This window comes from Ictalurus punctatus, chromosome 26 (assembly GCF_001660625.3).
Source record: "Ictalurus punctatus breed USDA103 chromosome 26, Coco_2.0, whole genome shotgun sequence".
NCBI lineage: Eukaryota > Metazoa > Chordata > Actinopteri > Siluriformes > Ictaluridae > Ictalurus > Ictalurus punctatus.
Genome location: NC_030441.2, coordinates 774,235 through 801,492, shown reverse-complemented (window position 1 = coordinate 801,492; position 27,258 = coordinate 774,235). Strand labels below are relative to the sequence as shown.

At 39.3% G+C, this 27,258-nt stretch overlaps 4 protein-coding genes across 6 annotated transcripts; all 4 read right to left on the bottom strand.

Annotated features, from left to right (window-relative positions):
- Positions 1 to 1,115: 1,115 nt before the first annotated feature.
- On the bottom strand, positions 1,116 to 2,987 carry LOC108261677 (endonuclease domain-containing 1 protein). Its single transcript, XM_053676082.1, has 2 exons — positions 2,534 to 2,987; positions 1,116 to 2,012 (listed from the first exon to the last, which is right to left on the bottom strand). The coding sequence occupies exons 1-2, from the start codon at positions 2,825 to 2,827 to the stop codon at positions 1,401 to 1,403; spliced, it is 906 nt and encodes a 301-aa protein (XP_053532057.1). The 5' UTR covers positions 2,828 to 2,987; the 3' UTR covers positions 1,116 to 1,400.
- A 1,646-nt stretch (positions 2,988 to 4,633) lies between these two features.
- Positions 4,634 to 10,457, bottom strand: LOC108262201 (pentatricopeptide repeat-containing protein 1, mitochondrial). Of its 3 annotated transcripts, none has more exons than XR_008393504.1 (9): positions 10,008 to 10,457; positions 8,803 to 8,943; positions 8,496 to 8,714; positions 8,241 to 8,342; positions 7,399 to 8,061; positions 7,172 to 7,288; positions 6,633 to 6,815; positions 5,094 to 6,140; positions 4,634 to 4,993 (listed from the first exon to the last, which is right to left on the bottom strand). XR_008393504.1 is itself a non-coding variant. In XM_053676081.1 (9 exons), exons 1-8 carry the CDS (start codon positions 10,344 to 10,346, stop codon positions 5,952 to 5,954), a joined length of 1,953 nt encoding a protein of 650 aa, XP_053532056.1. In that variant the 5' UTR covers positions 10,347 to 10,457; the 3' UTR covers positions 4,634 to 4,993; positions 5,942 to 5,951. The 3 variants fall into 3 exon arrangements, 2 of the variants coding, with proteins under 2 accessions (XP_053532056.1, XP_053532055.1); XM_053676081.1 differs by having other exon boundaries at positions 5,942 to 6,140; XM_053676080.1 differs by having other exon boundaries at positions 4,634 to 6,140.
- Positions 10,458 to 11,628: 1,171 nt separating this feature from the next.
- LOC128629188 (endonuclease domain-containing 1 protein-like) lies at positions 11,629 to 14,120 on the bottom strand. The gene is made up of 2 exons (XM_053676079.1): positions 13,090 to 14,120; positions 11,629 to 12,616 (listed from the first exon to the last, which is right to left on the bottom strand). The coding sequence occupies exons 1-2, from the start codon at positions 13,384 to 13,386 to the stop codon at positions 12,092 to 12,094; spliced, it is 822 nt and encodes a 273-aa protein (XP_053532054.1). The 5' UTR covers positions 13,387 to 14,120; the 3' UTR covers positions 11,629 to 12,091.
- Positions 14,121 to 16,468: 2,348 nt separating this feature from the next.
- LOC108261942 (endonuclease domain-containing 1 protein) lies at positions 16,469 to 18,312 on the bottom strand. The gene is made up of 2 exons (XM_017462674.3): positions 17,849 to 18,312; positions 16,469 to 17,441 (listed from the first exon to the last, which is right to left on the bottom strand). Exons 1-2 carry the CDS (start codon positions 18,140 to 18,142, stop codon positions 16,932 to 16,934), a joined length of 804 nt encoding a protein of 267 aa, XP_017318163.3. The 5' UTR covers positions 18,143 to 18,312; the 3' UTR covers positions 16,469 to 16,931.
- Positions 18,313 to 27,258: the final 8,946 nt, after the last annotated feature.

Genomic DNA, 27,258 nt, shown 5'->3' with positions numbered 1-27,258 from the left:
TTTGTTGCTGTTACAGCGCCGCGTCACTGAGTGTAAACACACACTGCTGCCGCCTAGCGGCAAGGAGCCATGAAATCACATGAACTTGAATAACTAACACATTTTAATGCAAAATTGTTGTTGTTGTTGTTGTTGTTGTTGTTGTTGTTTTTCCTTTTTTAAAAAAAGGGGAAAAAAGAGTATTTTTAGAATTTCAGAATGCAGCATATCTCCATATGTTTATAAAATATTTTTGTACCACTCCAACAAACAACATTTCAGTTACACATTACACACGGACGATCTATTCACTGTTTAAGATGAGTGATATTTATAAACTGACAAAAATATATATATGTTAATAAATCAAAGGATCTGGATACGCTTATACGAACATTATGAAAGTGATAAACGTGTTATAGTTGATTTGTTTAATTTCCTACTTGTACAAATAACAAAATAATGTGATAGATATATAAATAAATAAAAGAATGGTTTAATCTATGGAATAAAGACAAAAGTCGGCACACATTTCAAGTTTAGATTTTTATATTATTTATTTTAATTAATGAAGAGGGGTGAAGAGAAAAATGACCGGCAGTGTGGGATATTACTTCCATCATGTGCTGACAAGAAGTTTTACAGACCAGGCACAAGATTTATAATACACACCTTCAGTAAAGCAAAAATGTTTTAGTTTTTATTAATCACAGTAAAAAAAACAATCTACTTAAAGTCTAAAATAAAATAAATGAAAATGATTCTCTCTGAAGTTTACATTTATCAAATAAATATTTAAGAGGGGTTTTTTGGGGGGCATTTTTCCTTTTAATAATCTTGAGCTTTTTTTTTTTAACTCAGGGTGGGGATTTCCCAGAATTTGTTTTGTTGTCTCTTATTAAAATGCACAATTCCTCATGATTTATTTCCAGTTCAGAAACTTTTTGTATGTAACCAGTCAGTTACGTCCTCCCGAAATCTAAGGTTTTTAAAAACAAAACAAAACAAAAATGACTCAAAAATGAATGTCCAGATGTTTGTAGATCTTTTTATTATTATTTTATACATTTATTAAGTGTTAATGTCCCATAGCTATGCTCCAGATGTTATACGGCAGTAAGTAAGAGGAGACACGGTTTAATTGGATGCTCTTTATTGATGTAGAATTCTGCAGAAAATCAAACTGCAATTCAGTGATTAATAATAAATGATCTGATCCCAATTTAGTGACAGAAATAAACTGATTAAAAGTACAACAACATGTCAATCAACACATGAGTGATTTCTGATTAGTTTTCATTTTTTTAAGTGTATGTGTGTAGAAGTTGTTCCACTGAATGGGAAACATACAGGACAGACGCTGAAACCATTCAACACTCGGACTTTCCACTAGTTCAACATCGTTCCTGCTTTAAATTTCTTTACAATTTTCGACGTTTCTTTGTCTCACAGCCGGACTTTTTACGCTTTTGTGCCCTTTCAGTTTCTGTATAGCATTTTCCATCAAAAAGCTGGAATTTGAAAGGAATGATGTTACGGAAATGTTCCCCATACAGCTGTGTTAACTCTGTCTCCACGTCCAGCACGCTCTTCCGATATGGTGCAAAATCATTACTATTTTCTCCAATATATGCACCTGAGTGTATGGGTATATTATTGTTATCAAGGCAGCAGAATGCCGTCCAGAAGTGACTGGGAATTCGCACTCTGTTATTCATTTTATTATTACCCGGCACAACCCCAGTTACTACAAATGCACTCCAGTTTTTATTAAGGCAATAATTTTTCAGAGAATTAGCCATTGCTCTTTCTGTCACCTTCCACTTCCCGCTGTTGAATGATGGATTCTGTGGAGCAGCGTTGGTCAGAGTGAAGGTGGCATCAGAACAGCTCTGTGAGGTGGCATGGAAAACTGGAGCCAGGTGTCCTTTATGTAAGCGAGACCCGGCGTAATCGGCATTCTCAGCCTGATTAACTATATTTCTCACAGCAGACTCAGTATCCATGTTTGGCCCCAAGGTTCCATTTTCCAGCTACATAAGGGGAACACACACACACACACACACACACACACACACACACACACACACACACTATATATATCATTATTATAATCATTATTATTATGATTATTATCGTTATTATCATTATTATTATCATTATTATTGTTATTATTATTATCATTATTATTATTATTATTATCATTATTATTATTAGTAGTAGTATCATTATTATTATCATTATTATTATCATCATTATTATTATTATTATCATCATTATTATTATCATTATCATCATCATTATTATCATTATTATTATATTATTATTATTATTATTATCATCATTATTGTTATCATTATTATTATTATTATTATTATTATCGTTATTATTATCGTTATCATTATTATTATTATTATCATTATTATTATTATTATTATTATTATTATTATTATTATTATTATTATTTGTCATAAAATAGCAAAATCATAAAATAAGTTACATAAGTTATAAAATAAATAGTTATAAGTTATAAGTTACAGTAAGTTGCGCTTACCTGAGGTTCAATATACCACTTGTCCGTTCTTTTACACTTCATTAGTCCGGTAAACCTGTATGCTGAGTAAACTGGGATCCTGTTCTCCGTGTCATAAAGTGTCGCGAATTCAGCTTGATCATTTAGAGTTTGACAGATCCGTTTAAAGCGATCCCCAGTAAAACCCGTGGGAGGAGAAACGACATCATTCGGATTAGCGAAGAACTGTGGACAGCTCTGAGTAAAATCATTCACAACTCTAGCCAAACAGATCGAGAGTGGAAGCAGAAGGAGAACCACACTGAGGAGCTTCATGATGGACGCAGACGTAGCAGAGGAACACAATGTTCACTGAACGACGAGTGCAGACGAGTCTCAGAGTCAGAGACTTTATACAGACAACACGAGGCAGGCGTGATCAGCAGAGCTACGTTACTGTGTCCGTCCTCCTACAAACAGGAAGCTAAAGATAAGGAAAGAACACACACGATATAAAGAACACACGACGTCACATGAAACAATTACACACAGCTCCAAACATGTCTGGAACTCCAGGAGAACCTACTGCGCGCCTCATGCAGTGATTAGAAACAGCGTCAGTGTATACAGCTCTGTTACTGGATGTTGGGGTTCAGGAGGATTACTCAGAAGATCCACGGCTGCAAATAAAATGTACAAAAACAGTTCCCAGAAGATGTGTAGAAGTTATTAGAAGTAGCTTGTGGAACTTTTAGCTTCACTTCTGTAATTGGCATCATTGCAGGACTGCACAACTTTCCAGTTCCTTTATGTTGAGCAAGCAGCAAGACTCCGTGATGCAAAGGCAAAAGCGTTTATCCGCTTTCTGTTAATATTCCGTCTTAACAAGAGCTGCTTATAGAACCTTTACACACACAGTGTACTGTGTATATTCAACTTAATATTAAGTACAGTAAATAATATATACATGTACATCCAGTACTGACAACTTATACACGTTTCTGTTCCCTTCATGCGCCACGTGTCGTGACAAGACAGCCGACACCCTTCGACGTACCTCCATGTGCCGTGTTCTGGAAAAATGATGCGTTGGCATCATCTTATTTTCATCTCCGGTGGTATCCTGCAAACCCAGTAAAAACACAGACCTGGCTCTCTGGGATTCAGGAAAGCCTTTCCTGGAGGTCCGGAACCAATCCTGTAGCCCAGGTACTGTACCTTGGTTAGCTACACGTCCCTTGGACTGACCAGAGGTGCGCCACCTAGTGGTCTGGGGCCTCATTTACAAAACTTCGCATGGATTCTAGAGCGAAAGTGCGCGTGCACCATTAATTTCTTTAAATATCAGATTTATAAATCTTTGTGCACTGTTTCCACTTTAAAATCACAATCTTCTTGAAAATCGTTTCTTCGTCCCGCAGACGTTTTGTCGCGTCCCGATACACACCTCGGGTTCACGTTTCTGTCGAGTTTTCTTTCAGAAAAAAGCAAACAGCGCGCCTCCTGAACGCAACATTACTGAGAACTTCCAAAATCAGAGGGAGCTGAAATATGAAGAAATCACTTTGTGGTTCGGGATGATTCCTCAAAAGAGTTCCTAGAAGTGAAACGAAGATGTGATCAGAAGTTCATTTGGACGTGTACGAGGAATGTCATCATTGCAAAACTTGCTGAACTTGTGGTTTTAGTTCCTTTATACTAACCAAGCTCATGACCCAATCTATCATTTCTTCTTCTACATGCTTTATTTTTTCTCCTCATTCCTGTTTCTTTATGCATTCACAGTTAGACGCCCTTCAGGAGAATTCATGCTCAGATCCAGGCGCTCCTTTATTAACAGATTCGGGTTTAGCACGTTAGAAACGTGTCAACAGTTAATTGACGTCCTGCATCGTTGTGCTAATCTCTGAACTGTATTCTCCATTCCCCTAATTTCTCCATCTGGGGATTAATAAAGTATTATCTTAACGTATCTTTTTTCATTCCTAATGATCGCTAAACAAAAATGGGCACCAGGGCAATGTTTGTGGTGCTTGGACCCCGCGGATCGCAGCTTTATTTGATAACGTGTTCCTTTATTTTTTCTGAAAATTCATAAGACATAACAACAACAACAACAACAACAACAACAACAACAAAGAATGCACCAACAGCAACTTTATTTCATGTGTGATGTGATTCTGGCACTGTTGTGCTTCCCACTAACGCCTGTAACACACTTATTTTGATTTCAGTCCTTTGCAGGTGACGTCTAGACGATCTGCAAAACTCCCTTTGTGTCTGTGTAAACAATAAGCGGTGAAATGTTAACATCCACCATCGCAAGGCAATGTCAGACATCTCTCTGTGTCTCACAGTACAGTGGGATCTTCTGCCACACGGGTCTTGAAGAGCGTGATCTCGTCCAGATGGCAGAGCGGCATTTCCCTGATCACGTTCCCTAAGTCCTCGTGGAGAAGGGGGTACACCACCACACTCAGGGCTGGACGGGATGCAGACAAACTAGAGGAAGAAAGCAACAGCTGTGTTCAACTCAAATAATTTCATCGTTGAGCTACTCACAGAAATGAGATTTTCATTTCACCAGACATCACCGAGTTACCAAATTAAATTCTTCAAGTTCCTCTCAAGGTTTCTTCCTCTTAAAACATCTTAGGAAGTGTTTCCTTGCCACCGTCGCCACTCAGTGTCTTGCTCACATGCAACCGTTTATTAGCGGGCGCAGGAAGGACTCTATTTCACCTTCCTGCTCTTCCTTTAAATCCCCTGTGCCGTCAAGCATCGGCTGGTAGGCTGGGACGCCGACGCGGCGATTCTTCTTCAGCCCGAGTAGCGGGGACTCGGAGGACAGTTTTGTAGCCAAATCCGGCTTGTTGGCTGGTACGGGTGGCCCTTGTGACAGCGCGCAAGCAGGCAGTGCTAGAGAACGGAGACGACCGAGATATCCGAGAGCCCCACAGAGATGCCCGTCAAGCTTTTCCGGAGTGGTATGATGGTAGTGTGTGGAGGACAGATTGAAGTGGGTAAGTCACGGGCATGATTCGGTAAGAGTCCTGATGCCCTCGGCGTCCACTTCCTCCTCGGTTTTACCGCGCAGATTGAGGCTGCGCAGTGGTGAAAGTTCGCAACCAGCACCCAACAACACACACAGTGGCTCGAATCCCGGACCCGCGCACCGTGATACGTGCACAGTGGACACACCCACACATTTCTTACGTTTTTGCTGTTTGGTGAGGAAGTTTCAGCTTTCCAAGAAATCGACAAGCGTCATCAAGAGAACAAATTGTGGACGCAAATTTGAAAACCGTATCATCGTATTGTACATAAAGTGTGTATTGCGCCCTCTCCAAAGCGTCCTATAGCGTCCTCTCTCTCACAAGAGAATATATTATATATAATTATCACTCCTCAGTTGAGTCATATGCTGTGAAAACTATTTATTTATTTTACATTTAGTGAATCAGCTCAGCTGACGCGGTTTATCGCTCCCACGTCCAGACTCCACTCCACCCGGCTCGATCTCGGTCTCGGGTTGGTGATATTTCTCCCATGGGTGTGGCATCTCCTGTGCAGGCGTGAACTCCAGCCACTGCTTATAGAAACCACGGAAACCGTTGATCTTGTCCAAGTACGTGTTCTTCGACTTGTACTAGGAAGAGATTTACACACAAAGAAAAAGAGAGTGAGAAAGAGAGAGAGAATAAACAGGATCATCAACTCAAGATGTTGTTTAGAGGAAGAATTCAGCTAAAAACGATACCAAATGGAGCAGAAAAAGATTTTTAAGATTTCTTTTAGCTGCGGTGCAAGTTTCACGAATCAAGAAATCTATCTTGACTAGTGTTCGAGACCCCTCCCCCTGATTTACATGTCTTATGCATATACCACGCCCCCTCACTAACAAATCGCCAGCATTTTTTACAAGATGTGCAAAAATAAATAAATAAAAATGTACAACTCTAATTTATTTAAGAAATACGGAAGAAAGAAAAATACAACTTTGCATCCTGAAAAAATAGACAAATCCTCATTTGATACAAACAAAAACGCTGAAAGAAATCAAATGGAAATGAATAAAATCACAAACAGAATAAAACAAAACTCTTGCTAGAATTTGCATATGCAAACGAGCGTAACTGACCTGGTCGTAGGTGGGAGGATACTGCGCGGCGAACTCCAGCTGCTTGATGATGACGTCGTTGGGTGAAACCTGCATCTGGTGCATCTGAAGCAGCAGCTCGTGCAGCCAGACGTAGTCCAAACGCCGCGTGGCCTGACCAATCAGAGCGCTGAACACGTGAGCGTTCGCCGTCACGCCGCACGCCTGACAAAACAAAACAAAAATAAACATTCGCTGTTTTAGTAATTTATAGTAATGTTGTAATCTCGTGTCACATACAGATGTTTACAAACGTGCACTTAATCCCTTAAAGCAATCTACTTTACATACAACGCTATCGAGAAGTATTGGCACATATTGATTTTTATAACAAAACCAGCAAAAACTAATAAATAAAAACGGCCGAAATTATTCATCTTTGTTCTAACAACAAAACATACTTTTTAGACCTACTGGTTTAAATCTCAGTGGGTTTTTTTTCTATTTGTCTTCATTTCTACGGAAGGTGCGTACGGAATTAACTTGAACTGATGGAAAAGGTCGAGGTCAGTTGTTCAGACCTCCATGTCGGCGAGGAGCTGGAGTCCGTCTTTCTGCGTGCGACAGGTCAGGGCCATGCTGCAGAACGTCCGAGCGTTTACACGCAACTTCCTCTCCAGCATCAGCGCCTTCGCAGCCTGAAACAGAGAGACAGGAGCTTTTACAAACTGTGTTTACGACGTTGTGCAGGTTTTGCGATTCACTTCCAAATAAAGATAAATAAAAAGATTAAAAAACGTGGTCTGACCTTGGCTCCCTCCACGTCTCCCACTTTAGCAGCTCTCCTGATCAGCGTATTAAAGAAACCCACGTCCAGCTTGACTCCGCCCTGATTGGCCACCTGGATCAGGCTGTGTACTGATTGGCTGCTGGGCTCCGTGACGTCGGCCAACAGCGTGAGAGTCTTGACGGTGGGCTTCAATCCCTCGTCGGACATTTTACTCAGGAAGCCGTCGAGGTCTCCGATCAGCGCCAGCCTATCGGACGCGTTGCTCGCTGTCGCCAAGGCGACCACATCCGAGTGACAGGTGCTCGGGTCCAGCAGGTTTGGGACCGACGGCGACGGAGGCGCCGGCTGTAGCGACGGCGACAGGCAAGGTGACGAGGAAGCAGGAATCGGATGAGTTTCTGTCGAGTCCAGAGTCGGCCGTGTGAGATCAGACGCCGTGTCGGTCAGCACGCGCCGCTCGAACGCATCCACGTCTAAAGGCTCCGGAGGACACGCCCCCTCTCTCAGCCTCGACCTCTGACCTCTTCTCTGAGCTGGGAGTTCGGACTCCTCCTGACCCCTCAGGAGTAATTTAGAAGCCAGGGCAGGATCGCCGATCCCACAATCCCTCGCGGCGCGCAGAAGGATGTTATAGTTCTGGACGTCTGGTTTTATTCCAGCTGTTAGCATCTGGTGCCACACCTGCAGGAGAACACCGCTTTCATTAGCTCTCATTAAGCTTACTTAGCGAACGAAAGAAAGAAACAGAAAGAGAGACACAAAGAGAGACAGAGCATAAAAGAAAACAGAAAAAAAGAAAGAAAGACAATGAACAGTGAGAGTGTGTGAGAGTGTGTGAGTGTGTGTGAGTGTGTGTGTACCTGTAGCGCGAGTCTGAAGCCCTGCTCCTTGTCCTCCACGCAGCACATCAGCAAGTACTGAAATGTCTCTTGTGTGATGGCCTGTCCGCTTTGTAGCATCTCCTACACACACACACACACACACACACACACACACACACTTTGATAAAAACGCGTACCACATGGCAGCAATATTCCGGTCTAGTTTTAGAATATAAACGAGGAATAAAACACGTCACGTATACAGAGTTCGTGAGCGTGTCGGGATGACGTTACCCGCAGCACTTGAAAACAAGCCTTCAGGTCTCCGGCCCGCGCCACCGTTTTGAGCAGTGCATGATGGGTAATGGCATTGAGAGGGATGTTTTTCCTGCGCAGTTCCTGACGCAGTTTCAGCGCCTGCTCCAGACCCGACTGCTTCCACGGAGACTCGGCGCAGGCGTTGAACAGAGCCGTGTAGGCCGCGCCCGAGGGCTCTAACCCGCGCTTCTTCATCTGGGGGAAAACATTTCAGACTTTATCATCATCATCATCACTGACTCTGTGTGTGTGTGTGTGTGTGTGTGTGTGTGTGTGTCCTCACATCATTGTAAAGTTTAAAGGCTTTTTTGATATATCCGGCTCGTCCACATCCCCCAATCAGCACCGTGTAGTTATACTCCTCCGGCTGCAATCGCTCCCCTTTCAGCATGTCAACCTCAAACAGCGCTAATGCCTCAGATAACTGTGAGGAGAGAGAGAGAGCGAGAGAGAGAGAGAGAGAGAGAGAGAGATTGATGGAGCAATAGATAGATAGATAGATAGATAGATAGATAGATAGAGTAAATGAGATTTAGCCAGAGAGAAATTGGTGGATGAGAGACAGAGAGATAGACAGAATAAGAAGGGATGGATGAGAGAGAGAGAGAGAGACAGAATAAGAAGGGATGGATGAGAGAGAGAGAGAGAGAGAGAGAGAGAGAGAGAGAGAGAATAAGAAGGGATGGATGAGAGAGAGAGAGAGAATAAGAAGGGATGGACGAGAGAGAGAGAGAGAGAGAGAGAGAGAATAAGATGGGATGAATGAGAGAGAGAGAGAGAGAGAGAGAGAGAGAGAGAGAATAAGATGGGATGGATGAGAGAGAGAGAGAGACAGAATAAGAAGGGATGGATGAGAGAGAGAGAGAGAGAGAGAGAATAAGAAGGGATGGATGAGAGAGAGAGAGAGAGAGAGAGAGAGAGAATAAGATGGGATGAATGAGAGAGAGAATAAGAAGGGATGGATGAGAGAGAGAATAAGAAGGGATGGATGAGAGAGAGAGAGAGAGAGAGAGAGAGAGAGAGAGAGAGAGAGAGAGAGAGAGAATAAGGGATGGATGAGAGAGAGAATAAGAAGGGATGGATGAGAGAGAGAGAGAGAGAGAGAGAGAGAGAGAGAGAATAAGGGATGGATGAGAGAGAGAGAATATAAGAAGGGATGGATGAGAGAGAGAGAGAGAATAAGGGATGGATGAGAGAGAGAGAATATAAGAAGGGATGGATGACAGAGGGGTTATTAAAGCGTTTTATTCTTCTTACACTACAGTAAGAGCGACACATTGTGCTTTTTATCCATTTATAGCTCCGTTTAATGTGAAACAACTTAGTTCTGATAGAGAAGATAAAGACATTAGCGCATTAATATAAAGCTGTGATTCGGAGCCGGAACTACTTTCAGAGCTGCTGTGTTAGAGAATCAAATGGAGAATTCGGTTCAATACACAGAGACACAATGGAGTTTAATGTTTATTTTTATAATCTTTCGCTCACTTTATCTTTCTTGAGCAGCTTCTTGCACTGCAGTAAATACCAGTACGGTGTGTTACTCTTCCGGTGCTTGGTTCTAAACCGGAAGTGGTAAGGTTCGTCCTGCTCCACTTCCGCGTCTATATGTTTCGCGTCCCGCTGCTCAGCGGACGTCTTCCGGAAAATCATCCTGGAGGAGAAAGTTCTAGAATAATCCCCGAACTGGACCTCATCTTCTTCTCCGGTTGGGTTTGGGACATTCGCGAACTTTCTCACAGCGATGTGACAGAAACACGGCGGAGAATTCCTCACATGAACAGCACTTCCGGCTCGCACAGTGTTCAACAACACACAGCGCAACATCACCACTTTAAATCACACACAAACACACTGGAGATGACCGCTAACACTGTCAGGAGTGATGCTCACCCCGCGTGTGTGTGTGTGTATACATGCGTTTCTGATGGAACTCAGTTACACCAGACGTAACAAGTCGATACACAGACTTTCGTTGAATAAATGTCTACTTTTTACTCAAGAATTAAAGCCAGACGTTAAAATTAAAAAGACACTTTAACATTATAAACCGTTATATAACGCACTATTATATAACGAAATGTGATTTTAGGTGTAAAATGTTTTAAAACCTCTTGATCGATGTGTTCAAATCGATTAATAGGGCTGTTTTAGTAAGGTCCTCTTTGTTGCTGTTACAGCGCCGCGTCACTGAGTGTAAACACACACACTGCTGCCGCCTAGCGGCAAGGAGCCATGATATCACATGAACTTGAAATAACAACACTTTATAATGCTAGGGTTTTTTTTAAAAAAAAAACTATTTAAAAAATAGAATTTCAGAAAAAAATAATATGTAAATATTCTCATTCTGTCTCGTTCTAGATTATTTATCATTGCAGCATATCTCCATATGTTTATAAAATATTTTTGTACCACTCCACCAAACAACTTAGATTTTTAAAAGCGAATGATTTAATGTACTGTGTAAATGTTGTACCTGTGAAGAATATGTTTACATTTTTATATTTTCTATTTAAAAAAAATGAAATTTCAGTTACACATTGCACACGGACGATCTATTTACTTTTTAAGATGAGTGATATTTATAAACTGACAAAAATATATATATTCCTAAATAAAAGAAACTGGATTCGCTTAAACATGATTTATGCATGAAAGGGTTAAATGTGTTATAGTTGATTTGTTTTATATCATGCATGTGCAAATAACAAAATAATGTGATAAATATATAAATAAATAAAAGAATGGTTTAATCTATGGCATAAGGACAAGGCATTTTTCCTTTTAATAATCTTGAGCTTTTTTTTTTTTAACTCATGGTGGGGACTTCCCAGAATTTGTTTTGTTGTCTCTTATTAAAATGCACAATTCCTCATGATTTATTTCCAATTCAGAAACTTTTTGTATGTAACCAGTCAGTTACGTCCTCCCGAAATCTAAGGTCAAAAATGACTCAAAAATGAATGTCCAGATGTTTGTAGATCTTTTTATTATTATTATTTTGCTCCAGAAAATATCTGTGAGATTCTAGTGTACATTTAATAAGTGTTAATGTCCCATAGCTATGCTCCAGATGTTAGACGGCAGTAAGTAAGAGGAGACACGGTTTAATTGGATGCTCTTTATTAATGTCGAATTCTGCAGAAAATCAAACTGCAATTCAGTGATTAATAATAAATGATCTGATCCCAATTTAGTGACAGAAATAAACTGATTAAAAGTACAACAACATGTCAATCAACACATGAGTGATTTCTGATTAGTTTTCATTTTTTTAAGTGTATGTGTGTAGAAGTTGTTCCACTGAATGGGAAACATACAGGACAGACGCTGAAACCATTCAACACTCGGACGTTCCACTAGTTCAACATCGTTCCTGCTTTTGACGCTTTCGTGCGGCGTGTTTCCCCTTTCCAGCTGTTTGCTCTTCTATTGTTTTATTTTCTGTTTGAAATTGTCGCGTCGTCGAGGAAACAAAGTGAAATTAAAAGGAGGTATGATGCTACAGAAATGTCCCCGATACAGCCGTGTTAACACAGATAGTTCACGCTTTTCTCCATATTCTGCATCTAACATCGACCACCAAACAAAGTGACAGTTCTCCCATACAGATTGTATAATCGATTCTCAAGTACCTGCCTTTCCAGATTGTCCACTTTAGCATTATTTATATTTTCTCCAATATATGCACCTGAGTGTTTGGATATATTATTGTTATCGAGGCAGCAGAATGCCATCCAGAAGTGACTGGGAATTCGCACTCTACCTTCATTTTTCAATGTACCAGTACCCGGCACAACCCCAGTTACTACAAATGCACTCAGGCCTACATTAAGGCAAGATTTGGTCAGTATGTCATTCATGCTTTTTTCTGTCCTCATCCATGTATTGCGGTTGAACATTGCCGCCTGTGGAGCAGCGTTGGTCAGCGTGAAGGTGGCATCAGCACAGTTCTGTGAGGTGGCATGGAAAACTGGAGCCAGGTGTCCTCTATCATAGCCAGAATATTTATAATCTCCGTTCTCAGCCTGATTAACTATATTTCTCACAGCAGACTCAGTAGCCATGTTTGGCCCCAAGGTTCCATTTTCCAGCTACATAAGGGGTACACATACATACACACACACACACACACACACACACACACACACATATTACAGTGCAAAAGTCTTAGATACTCTATTTTTTCATAATACAAATTTTGTCTTAGATGTGTATTTGATGATTTCTGCATTACTGGATCAGTAAAAAAGACATTTAAATAATAATAATAATAATAATAATAATAATAATAATAATGTTTATTGTTGTGGATTGTATTATAATATACATATATTTTTATAAACAAAATATTATTGTATTTATTTTACAATTACTCAAATTTAATTAAAATAATAGTTCTTCATTATTATTATGAGTGAGTGTTAAAATGATTTAATTATTTAATTAAAATATATTATTATTATTATTATTATTATTATTATTATTATTATTAATGATCATAAAATAAGTTGCAGAAGTTATAAATTAAATAGTTATAAGATACAGTAACCTAAGTTGCGCTTACCTGAGCTTCAATATACCAGTTTCCCATCCTTCTTTTACACTTCATTAGTCCGGTAAACCTGTATGCTGAGTAAACTGGGATCCTGTACGTCGTGTCATAAAGTGTCGCGAATTCAGCTTGATCATTTCGAGTTTGACAGATCTGTTTATACTGAGTCCCAGTAAAACCCGTGGGAGGAGAAACGACATGATACGGAGTAGCGAAGAACTGTGGACAGCTCACAGTAAAATCATCCACGACTCTAGCCAAACAGAGCGAGAGTGGAAGCAGAAGGAGAACCACACTGAGGAGCTTCATGATGGACGCAGACGTAGCAGAGGAACACAATGTTCACTGAACGACGAGTGCAGAAGAGTCTCAGAGTCAGAGACTTTATACAGACAACACGAGGCAGGCGTGATCAGCAGAGCTACGTTACTGTGTCCGTCCTCCTACAAACAGGAAGCTAAAGATAAGGAAAGAACATACACGATATAAAGAACACACGACGCCACATGAAACGATTACACACAGCTCCAAACATGTCTGGAACTCCAGGAGAACCTACTGCGCGCCTCATGCAGTGATTAGAAACAGCGTCAGTGTATACAGCTCTGTTACTGGATGTTGGGGTTCAGGAGGATTACTCAGAAGATCCACGGCTGCAAATAAAATGTACAAAAACAGTTCCCAGAAGATGTGTAGAAGTTATTAGAAGTAGCTTGTGGAACTTTTAGCTTCACTTCTGTAATTGGCATCATTGCAGGACTGCACAACTTTCCAGTCCCTTTATGTTGAGCAAGCAGCAAGACTCCGTGATGCAAAGGCAAAAGCGTTTATCCGCTTTCTGTTAATATTCCGTCTTAACAAGAGCTGCTTATAGAACCTTTACACACACAGTGTACTGTGTATATTCAACTTAATATTAAGTACAGTAAATAATATATACATGTACATCCAGTACTGACAACTTATACACGTTTCTGTTCCCTTCATGCACCGTGACAAGACAGCCGACACCCTTCGACGTACCTCCATGTGCCGTGTTCTGGAAAAATGGCTTCTGTAAGTCGTGTGATGATCACCGCGTTGGCATCATCTTATTTTCATCTCCGGTGGTATCATGCAAACCCAGTAAAAACACAGACCTGGCTCTCTGGGATTCGGATAAGCCTTTTATGTTTCCCACATTTCCTGGAGGTCCGGAATGCCACAACTAATCATTATGGTGAGAAGGTCTTCCTCGGCCTATTGGTCACGGATTATTCCCTTTATAGCTACAAAGCTTATCAGTTCTCTCGTTCTTCTTAATAATGTTCCAAACAGTCGATTTCGGTCAATCTGAGGTCTCTGATGGTTTTTTTTCTTATTTCTCAGTCTTATAAAGGTTTCCTTGACTTCCACACCTGAGTAATCAGAAACACCGCGAAGCCCAACGTCCCAGACTTCACGGTGCCTCGAAGAGGGGGCTTATGTATAAAAAAAGTGCTGTAATTTATAAATGGTTTTGACTTAAATGTATAAAATATCCGTTATTAAGATCTGAGAATGTATCCTGTGACCACACGTGAATTGTTAGAGTGCAAATTTCAAGCTGTGGAGTACAGAGACAAAAATATTTTAATAATCCCAAACACTACAGCGCGCGCTGTGTAATAGAAACTGTACGCAGTGTACCTGAGGCTACTGAGGCATTATTGAAGGCAAAGGGTTATCACACTAATATATATACACAGTGGCAAGAAAAAGTATGTGTTCCTTTTGGAATTTCATGGTTTTCTGAATAAATTTGTCATGAAATGTGATCTGATCTTCATCTAAGTCAAGAGTATTAACAAATATAATGTGCCTAAAATAATAACACAAAATAAATTCTGATCTTTCATGTCTTTATTGAGAACAACCAAAAAAAAAAACCTCATAGTGCTTTTGGAAAAAGTATGTGAACCCTTGAGTTCACAGACAGACAGATGTGCACATACAGGCATACACACTCAGAGAGACACACATGCACAAGTGGAGACAGACAGATACACACTCAGCCAGACAGACAGGCTTGTGTATAGACAGACCGACAGACCCACAAGCACGCAGACAGACAGATGCATATCGAAAGATGGGCAAAGTCATAGTTAGAGGCATGCACACACACACACACACACACACACACACACACACACACACACACACACACACACACACACACGTGTTAGACTTTTATTTGTGCACATAACATTGAAATGATCTACAGTGTGTTATTTCTGCTTCATCTGACCGAGTTTCTTCCACAGGCTTTTGACAGCTTCATTTATTTTACTAACCACCAGATGGCGCTGTTTTCGACACTGTCCAAGATAACACATAACAAGTCGATACCCAGATTTTCGTTGAATAAATTTCTACTTTTTACTCAAGAATTAAAGCCAGACGCTAAAATTAAAAAGACACTTTAACATTATAAACCGTTCTATAACGCACTGAAATGTGATTTTAGGTGTAAAATGTTTTAAAACCTCTTGATCGATTTGATAAAATCGATTAATAGGACTGTTTTAGTAAGGTCCTCTTTGTTGCTGTTACAGCGCCGCGTCACTGAGTGTAAACACACACTGCTGCCGCCTAGCGGCAAGGAGCCATGAAATCACATGAAAAAAACGCGTTAAACGTGTTCTAGTTTATTTAAAAAAAAAATTTTTTTCTTACTTGTACAAATAACAAAATATGTAGAACTTTTTTTTAAAAGAATGGTTTAATCTATGGCATAAGGACAAAAGTCTGCACACATTTCAAGTTTAGATTTTTATATTATTTATTTTAATTAATGAAGAGGGGAGAAGAGAAAATGACCGGCAGTGTGGGATATTACTTCCATCATGTGCTGACATGATGCAGACCATGACATTTTACAGACCAGGCACAAGATTTATAATACACACCTTCAGTAAAGCAAAAATGTTTTAGTTTTTATTAATCACAGTAAAAAAAACAATCTACTTAAAGTCTAAAATAAAATAAATGAAAATAATACTCTCTGAAGATTACATTTATCAAATAAATATTTAAGAGGGGGTTTTTTTGTGGGGCATTTTTCCTTTTAATAATCTTGAGCTTTTTTTTTTTTAACTCAGGGTGGGGATTTCCCAGAATTTGTTTTGTTGTCTCTTATTAAAATGCACAATTCCTCATGATTTATTTCCAGTTCAGAAACTTTTTGTATGTAACCAGTCAGTTACGTCCTCCCGAAATCTAAGGTTTTTAAAAACAAAACAAAAAAATGACTCAAAAATGAATGTCCAGATGTTTGTAGATCTTTTTATTATTATTTTATACATTTATTAAGTGTTAATGTCCCATAGCTATGCTCCAGATGTTATACGGCAGTAAGTAAGAGGAGACACGGTTTAATTGGATGCTCTTTATTGATGTCGAATTCTGCAGAAAATCAAACTGCAATTCAGTGATTAATAATAAATGATCTGATCCCAATTTAGTGACAGAAATAAACTGATTAAAAGTACAACAACATGTCAATCAACACATGAGTGATTTCTGATTAGTTTTCATTTTTTTAAGTGTATGTGTGTAGAAGTTGTTCCACTGAATGGGAAACATACAGGACAGACGCTGAAACCATTCAACACTCGGACGTTCCACTAGTTCAACACAGTTACTGCTTTTGACGCTTTCGTGCGGCGTGTTTCCCCTTTCCAGCTGTTTGCTCTTCTATTGTTTTATTTTCTGTTTGAAACTGTCGCGTCGTCGAGGAAACAAAGTGAAATTAAAAGGAGGTATGATGCTACAGAAATGTCCCCGATACAGCCGTGTTAACACAGATAGTACACGCTTTTCTCCATATTCTGCATCTAACATCGACCACCAAACAAAGTGACAGTTCTCCCATACAGACTGTTTAATCGATTCTCAAGTACCTGCCTGTCCAGATTGTCCACTTTAGCATTATTTATATTTTCTCCAATATATGCACCTGAGTGTTTGGATATATTATTGTTATCGAGGCAGCAGAATGCCATCCAGAAGTGACTGGGAATTCGCACTCTACCTTCATTTTTCAACGTACCAGTACCCGGCACAACCCCAGTTACTACAAATGCACTCAGGCCTACATTAAGGCAAGATTTGGTCAGTGTGTCATTCATGCTTTTTTCTGTCCTCATCCACGTATTGCGGTTGAACATTGCCGCCTGTGGCGCAGCGTTGGTCAGCGTGAAGGTGGCATCAGCACAGTTCTGTGAGGTGGCAAGGAAAACTGGAGCCAGGTGTCCTCTATCATAGCCAGAATATTTATAATCTCCGTTCTCAGCCTGATTAACTAGACAAGTTTTCTGGTTTTGATCCTGCATTCCAACTTCCAGCTACATCAGGGGAACACACACACACACACACACACACACACACACACACACACACACATTTTCATAATATTAATTTTGTCTTAGATGTGTATTTTCTGATTTCTGCATTACTGTATCAGTAGAAAAGTGTTTGTGTGTCAGTGAAGAAGTGATCCTATTCTGTAATAGATTCATTACTAACTCTTATCTGGCATTAGCTGAAAAACAGACAGAAGAAAGTGTGAGAGTCTCCAGAAGACTAATATAATACCATATAATATATTAACATTCATTAAAATATATTATTATTATTATTATTATCATTATCATTATTATTATTGATTATAAAATAGCAAAATCATAAAATAAGTTACATAAGTTATAAAATAAATAGTTATAAGTTATAAGATACAGTGAGTTACACATACCTCAGGTTCAGTATGCCACTTGTCCAATCTGTTACACTTCATTAGTCCGGTAAACCTGTATGCTGAGTAAACTGGGATCCTGTACGTCGTGTCATAAAGTGTCGCGAATTCAGCTTTATTATTTAGAGTTTGACAGATCCGTTTATACTGAGTCCCAGTAAAACCCGTAGGAGGAGAAACGACATGATACGGATTAGCGAAGAACCCTGGACAGCTCTCAGTAAAATCATCCACGACTACAGCCAAACAGAGCGAGAGTGGAAGCAGAAGGAGAACCACACTGAGGAGCTTCATGATGGACGCAGACGTAGCAGAGGAACACAATGTTCACTGAACGACGAGTGCAGAAGAGTCTCAGAGTCAGAGACTTTATACAGACAACACGAGGCAGGCGTGATCAGCAGAGCTACGTTACTGTGTCCGTCCTCCTACAAACAGGAAGCTACACGATCAACTGTTCAAACACAGAATTAAAAAAAAGGAAAGAACACACACGATATAAAGAACACACGACGTCACATGAAACAATTACACACAGCTCCAAACATGTCTGGAACTCCAGGAGAACCTACTGCGCGCCTCATGCAGTGATTAGAAACAGCGTCAGTGTCGATCAACAATTTTTATTCTCCTCAGTCATTGTAGTTACACATTTTCCTCAAGAGCGCTGGTGTCCGTGCTACACAGCCGAAAGACAAACTACAACTGTGTACCTCTTCTCCAGAGTGACTTACACAATCTCTTTATTTTCTTCATCACATCTGATTTTCTGCCTGAATGTCACACAGATCTGATTCTTTTCCCAACTGCTGGATCATTTCAAATCAGACCTTAGCCACTGTCGTATGTGGTCCTAGATCAGACACGCATCAGATCCACTCTTAAAACATCACGGTGTCAGTGAGTTACAGGATTGATGCAGTTATTTCAGGTACGGGAAATGCAACCAATTATTTAGTGTTATTTACTTACCTTAAGACTGATCTGTTCCTATACTTTTGCTCAACTAAAAATGGTGTGTTCTGATACGGAAGGTTGTGTTTTATGGTGTTTAACACGTCTAGACATAAACACCAGGAAATAAAAACTGAAATCCCGAACTCTCGTCTCATCTCCATCTTCTCATCTCGAACCCAGACGTCTAATGACTCGGCCTCGTGTTCCAATAGTTTCGGAGGGAACTGTACATCAAAATTGGCATCCACACCTGAGATAGCACATCTTGCTGAGTGGAGCCTGGAAGATCCTCACTTCCTCTCCTCACACCCTTCTCTCTCTCCGTGTCGAGATAACTTAAACACACCCAAGGTCAATATACATTACATAACGTTTCAATGCGAATAAGATGTCACCTAGACATGTTTACTGTATTACACAAAAGGTCTCAGTGTGACTGGAAATTATGTTCTCATTCCCTCAACAGCAGTTCAAATAAAATGGTACATGCCGTTAAAGGCAAACTCTCCCAAGGTCCCTCACTCAAATGATCTCCTGTATGTAAATGAGGTACATCCTTCCACAAACATCAAATTATAATCACAAACAGCACCTTTTGGTGGACCCACAGAGCATCCGGGTATTTAGGGGAGAGCTGGGCAAAGAGTCAGGGAATCTGTAGACAGATCTCCCACACCATCACTGTGTGTAGTTTTTCCCTACCTGGTATGTAAGTGTTGTCTCTCTAATGTTTTGGATTTGATTGGAATGTAATGTTGAATGTAATTATTTCTTATTATTAATAGTAGTGTTGGATTTGGATGTTTTCATACCTGGTTAAATAAATTATTAGACTTGATTATATTCTGAAATTATTATCTCTAGTAAATTACCGTAAGTCCTTGTTACAGCAAATCTGCCACCAGGTTAGTACAGGCTAACAATTTGGCATTAAGTTCAGTGTATTTAGAGTGTACTTCCCTTACTATCTACGGGAGCTAAGAGACCAGGTTAATGACTTGGCTCTAGTTGGTGTACTTAGTGCGTACATGCTCGACAGGAAATACCAGTTATGGACCAAGTCTAAATAGGGGGAAGTCTGAACCTCTGGTTATTGTAATCTTACTCTAGTTGACGTGTACATAGGAAACTATGGCATGATTATATAAAGCTAATTCTACTCAGATATTACTGGTCTGTCTCTGTAGATTTTAGTGGTCATGACCTCTGACTAGAAAGAACCTTACTATAACTAAGTGTTACTATCTAAGGGGACTAAATAAAGCACTATTTAGGAAAGGGTAAGCATGGGGCGGTCGTCTAAATAGTATCAGTCCATTACCTCTGGCTAATGACCAAGACTGGCGAGTTTGTGACCGTGAGATCTGCGCACACGGCCGGCGCGAGGCTCGACACGGAATCCGAATGAACTAGCGCAATTTAAAGTATAGAATAAATTAGAATTAATCAAGTATAGAAGACCAAAAGTATCAAAATATGAATAACTAAGTAATGAATACAACATCGAGGTTTTTACAATTGGAGTCAGATGTAATTTAAGAGAGAGTCGAGAAGAACTGGAATGACAAATTTAAATATATTCACATCGCTTCAAAAAGACAGGAACACGTGGGAATCCTTCTACCACGTCATTGGATACCGTCGTTGGACCAGTGAGTGGACCCTTACAACCTTGATGTTTGTTTTCCTTCTGACTGTATTTCTGAGATAAAATCATGGGTGAATAATACCTTTCTGTGCCTGAACAGCGGGAAAACTGAGGTTATGCTTATAGGCTCCCGTCATCAAATTCTCAAAGCGTCTCCACTGTCTCTGTTTGTTGGTGGCTCTGTTCTAGAGACCCAAAGTAAGATGAGGAACCTCGGAGTAATTTTCGATACCAGTCTTACATTTGATTCTTTTGTTCAGAGCACCGTTAAAACATCCTTCTTTCACCTCAGAAATATAGCCAGACTGCGCCCCATGCTAAACTTCTCTGTAGCTGAAAAGCTGATTAACTCATTTGTTGTCACTCGGCTGGATTACTGTAACGCCGTTTTACCCGGAGTTTCTAAATCAACAATCAACGAACTGCAATGTGTACAAAACTCTGCTGCCCGGATCCTGACTGGGACCAGGACATGTGAACATATTACTCCTGTTCTGGAGTCCTTGCACTGGCTCCCGGTCAGGTTCCGTGTCCATTTTAAGATAATGATGTTGACATACAAGGCACTACATGGCTTCGCTCCTCATTACTTATCTGCTTTATTATCACGACGAGCACGATCCCTTTTTACTCGGACTACATGTTAGACAATCGTGAAGTGTGTTGTAAAACACCAACCTGGCCAGACTGGTTTATTGAACCTTACGTAATCTCTTTAGATTGTGAAATAGAACGTTGTGTATGCTTACATTATTTTTTGAAGCAATTATAAAATATCTATATAATAATAATACAATAATAAAACAATAATAAAATAACTGGCGTGAGTTCTAAAATAAATAGTTATGATACAGTAGCCTACGTTACACTTCCCTGAGATTCAATAAACCACACTGAGGAGCTTCATGATGGACGCAGACGTAGCAGAGGAACAACAATTTTTATTCTCCTCAGTCATTGTAGTTACACATTTTCCTCAAGAGCGCTGGTGTCCGTGCTACACAGCCGAAAGACAAACTACAACTGTGTACCTCTTCTCCAGAGTGACTTACACAATCTCTTTATTTTCTTCATCACATCTGATTTTCTGCCTGAATGTCACACAGATCTGATTCTTTTCCCAACTGCTGGATCATTTCAAATCAGACCTTAGCCACTGTCGTATGTGGTCCTAGATCAGACACGCATCAGATCCACTCTTAAAACATCTTGGTGTCAGTGAGTTACAGGATTGATGCAGTTATTTCAGGTAAGGGAAATGCAACCAATTATTTAGTGTTATTTACTTTATTTACTTACCTTAAATCTGATCTGTTCCTATACTTTTGCTCATCTAAAATTGGGGGTGGTCTGATACAGAAGGGTCTGTGTTTTATGGTGTTTAACACTGTTTAAAGTTGTCTGGGGGAACTTCTAGCTTCACTTCTGCAAGTGGCATTATTGCAAAACTGCAAAACTTAAAAATGATGATCTGGTCATGATCCACCTGTAGAAGTCACTAGTAAGTCATTATAATGCGTTGGAGCATGCCGTGTAATAAACCCAATGTTTAGGGAGTTGCATGCTCCTCCGGGTGATGTAAACCCTGGATGTTCTCCTGATAGAAGCTTGAGATCGCTGCTCTGGAATCTTCTTCTTCATTATGGTGAGAATTCTTCTGTGGTCAGCTGTGGAGGTCTTCCTCACCCTACTGGTCCTTTAATGGTTACAAAGCTCATCAGTTCTCTCGTTCTTCTTAATAATGTTCCAAACAGTCGATTTCGGTCAATCTGAGGTCTCTGATGGTTTTTTTTCTTATTTCTCAGTCTTATAAAGGTTTCCTTGACTTCCACACCTGAGTAATCAGAAACACCGCGAAGCCCTACGTCCCAGACTTCACGGTGCCTCGAAGAGGGGGCTTATGTATAAAAAAAGTGCTGTAATTTATAAATGGTTTTGACTTAAATGTATAAAATATCCGTTATTAAGATCTGTTATCAAGAATAGTTGATTTACATAAAGCTGGCAAGGGCACTACATCTGGCTGTGGGACACATTTGTTGCTGCATAAGACACAACCACAACCCACACAGAGTTGCTAAATTGCTAACTTGTAGGCTAAGCACAAAAAAACACCCAGGCAGTTTTCAGATGATGGTGTGGGTTACCATGAGACATTTCTACACAAGCTGCTGAGGTCACTGCACTGACACAAGCTTGTCTTCACGCACAAAATCAGACTGTCTATGCTTTTTTAATGTTGTACACGATTTTTCTCGAATTTGGAAGCACTGGGGGCTTCCTCACATCAACTGGCAAACCGATATCACATGTCCAGCTGATCTGTAATCTGTAAGACGCAATTCTGTTGCTTTCTAAGATGTGTATTTGATGATTTCTGTATTACTGGATCAGTAAAAAAGATATTTTAGATTTACGAACACTACTTCATCAACAAATCCTGAATGTTATATATATATATATATATATATATATATATATATATATATATATATATATATATATATATATATATATATATATATATATATAACATTCAGGATATTAGGGGAGGCTAGTGATCACAGAGGCGAGGTAAAATACACACACACTGACACACACTTATAGACAGACAAACAGACACACTCATGCACACAGACACACACACAGACAGACAGGTACACACAGACAGAAGCGCACATGCAGACAGGCGTAAAAATTCAGAGACCCACACAGACAGACAGATGTGCACAAATAAACAGACGCATTCAGACAGACAGGCATACACACTCAGAGAGACACACATGCACAAGTGGAGACAGACAGACAGGCTTGTGTGTAGACAGACAGACTGACAGACCCACAAGCACGCAGACAGACAGCTGCATATAGAAAGACAGGCAAAGTCATAGTTAGAGACACACACACACACACACACACACACACACACACACACACACACGTGTTAGACTTTTATTTGTGCACATAACATTGAAATGATCTACAGAGTGTGCTATTTCTGCTTCATCTGACCGAGTTTCTTCCACAGGCTTTTGACAGCTTCATTTATTTTACTAACCACCAGATGGCGCTGTTTTCGACACTCTCCAAGATAACACCTAACAAGTCGATACACAGACTTTCGTTGAATAAATTTCTACTTAAGAATTAAAGCCAGACGTTAAAATTAAAAAGACACTTTAACATTATAAACCGTTCTATAACGCACTGAAATGTGATTTTAGGTGTAAAATGTTTTAAAACCTCTTGATCGATGTGTTCAAATCGATTAATAGGGCTGTTTTAGTAAGGTCCTCTTTGTTGCTGTTACAGCGCCGCGTCACTGAGTGTAAACACACACACTGCTGCCGCCTAGCGGCAAGGAGCCATGATATCACATGAACTTGAAATAACAACACTTTATAATGCTAGGGTTTTTTTTTAAAAAAAAACTATTTAAAAAATAGAATTTCAGAAAAAAATAATATGTAAATATTCTCATTCTGTCTCGTTCTAGATTATTTATCATTGCAGCATATCTCCATATGTTTATAAAATATTTTTGTACCACTCCACCAAACAACTTAGATTTTTAAAAGCGAATGATTTAATGTACTGTGTAAATGTTGTACCTGTGAAGAATATGTTTACATTTTTATATTTTCTATTTTAAAAAAATGAAATTTCAGTTACACATTGCACACGGACGATCTATTTACTTTTTAAGATGAGTGATATTTATAAACTGACAAAAATATATATATTCCTAAATAAAAGAAACTGGATTCGCTTAAACATGATTTATGCATGAAAGGGTTAAATGTGTTATAGTTGATTTGTTTTATATCATGCATGTGCAAATAACAAAATAATGTGATAAATATATAAATAAATAAAAGAATGGTTTAATCTATGGCATAAGGACAAGGCATTTTTCCTTTTAATAATCTTGAGCTTTTTTTTTTTTAACTCATGGTGGGGACTTCCCAGAATTTGTTTTGTTGTCTCTTATTAAAATGCACAATTCCTCATGATTTATTTCCAATTCAGAAACTTTTTGTATGTAACCAGTCAGTTACGTCCTCCCGAAATCTAAGGTCAAAAATGACTCAAAAATGAATGTCCAGATGTTTGTAGATCTTTTTATTATTATTATTTTGCTCCAGAAAATATCTGTGAGATTCTAGTGTACATTTAATAAGTGTTAATGTCCCATAGCTATGCTCCAGATGTTAGACGGCAGTAAGTAAGAGGAGACACGGTTTAATTGGATGCTCTTTATTAATGTCGAATTCTGCAGAAAATCAAACTGCAATTCAGTGATTAATAATAAATGATCTGATCCCAATTTAGTGACAGAAATAAACTGATTAAAAGTACAACAACATGTCAATCAACACATGAGTGATTTCTGATTAGTTTTCATTTTTTTAAGTGTATGTGTGTAGAAGTTGTTCCACTGAATGGGAAACATACAGGACAGACGCTGAAACCATTCAACACTCGGACGTTCCACTAGTTCAACATCGTTCCTGCTTTTGACGCTTTCGTGCGGCGTGTTTCCCCTTTCCAGCTGTTTGCTCTTCTATTGTTTTATTTTCTGTTTGAAATTGTCGCGTCGTCGAGGAAACAAAGTGAAATTAAAAGGAGGTATGATGCTACAGAAATGTCCCCGATACAGCCGTGTTAACACAGATAGTTCACGCTTTTCTCCATATTCTGCATCTAACATCGACCACCAAACAAAGTGACAGTTCTCCCATACAGATTGTATAATCGATTCTCAAGTACCTGCCTTTCCAGATTGTCCACTTTAGCATTATTTATATTTTCTCCAATATATGCACCTGAGTGTTTGGATATATTATTGTTATCGAGGCAGCAGAATGCCATCCAGAAGTGACTGGGAATTCGCACTCTACCTTCATTTTTCAATGTACCAGTACCCGGCACAACCCCAGTTACTACAAATGCACTCAGGCCTACATTAAGGCAAGATTTGGTCAGTATGTCATTCATGCTTTTTTCTGTCCTCATCCATGTATTGCGGTTGAACATTGCCGCCTGTGGAGCAGCGTTGGTCAGCGTGAAGGTGGCATCAGCACAGTTCTGTGAGGTGGCATGGAAAACTGGAGCCAGGTGTCCTCTATCATAGCCAGAATATTTATAATCTCCGTTCTCAGCCTGATTAACTATATTTCTCACAGCAGACTCAGTAGCCATGTTTGGCCCCAAGGTTCCATTTTCCAGCTACATAAGGGGTACACATACATACACACACACACCTATCGATTAATAGGTCTGTTTTAGTAAGGTCCTCTTTGTTGCTGTTACAGCGCCGCGTCACTGAGTGTAAACACACACTGCTGCCGCCTAGCGGCAAGGAGCCATGAAATCACATGAAAAAAAAACGCGTTAAACGTGTTCTAGTTTATTTAAAATATATATATATATATATATATTTCTTACTTGTACAAATAACAAAATATGTAGAACTTTTTTTTTTTAAAGAATGTTTAATCTATGGAATAAAGACAAAAGTCTGCACACATTTCAAGTTTAGATTTTTATATTATTTATTTTAATTAATGAAGAGGGGCGAAGAGAAAAATGACTGGCAGTGTGGGATATTACTTATTTCTCAGTCTTATAAAAGTTTCCTTGACTTCCACACCTGAGTAATCAGAAACACCGCGAAGCCCAACGTCCCAGACTTCACGGTGCCTCGAAGAGGGGGCTTATGTATAAAAAAAGTGCTGTAATTTATAAATGGTTTTGACTTAAATGTATAAAATATCCGTTATTAAGATCTGAGAATGTATCCTGTGACCACACGTGAATTGTTAGAGTGCAAATTTCAAGCTGTGGAGTACAGAGACAAAAATATTTTTAAAATCCCAAACACTACAGCGCGCGCTGTGTAATAGAAACTGTACGCAGTGTACCTGAGGCTACTGAGGCATTATTGAAGGCAAAGGGTTATCACACTAATATATATACACAGAGGCAAGAAAAAGTATGTGTTCCTTTTGGAATTTCATGGTTTTCTGAATAAATTTGTCATGAAATGTGATCTGATCTTCATCTAAGTCAAGAGTATTAACAAATATAATGTGCCTAAAATAATAACACAAAATAAATTCTGATCTTTCATATCTTTATTGAGAACAACCAAAAAAAAAAACCTCATAGTGCTTTTGGGAAAAGTATGTGAACCCTTGAGTTCACAGACAGACAGATGTGCACATACAGGCATACACACTCAGAGAGACACACATGCACAAGTGGAGACAGACAGATACACACTCAGCCAGATAGACAGGCTTGTGTGTAGACAGACCGACAGACCCACAAGCACGCAGACAGACAGATGCATATCGAAAGACAGGCAAAGTCATAGTTAGAGGCACACACACACACACACACACATACACACACATACACACACACACGCACACACGTGTTAGACTTTTATTTGTGCACATAACATTGAAATGATCTACAGAGTGTGTTATTTCTGCTTCATCTGACCGAGCTTCTTCCACAGGCTTTTGACAGTTTAATTTATTTTACTAACCACCAGATGGCGCTGTTTTCGACACTCTCCAAGATAACACATAACAAGTCGATACACAGACTTTCGTTGAATAAATTTCTACTTAAGAATTAAAGCCAGACGTTAAAATTAAAAAGACACTTTAACATTATAAACCGTTCTATAACGCACTGAAACGTGATTTTAGGTGTAAAATGTTTTAAAACCTCTTGATCGATGTGATAAAATCGATTAATAGGGCTGTTTTAGTAAGGTCCTCTTTGTTGCTGT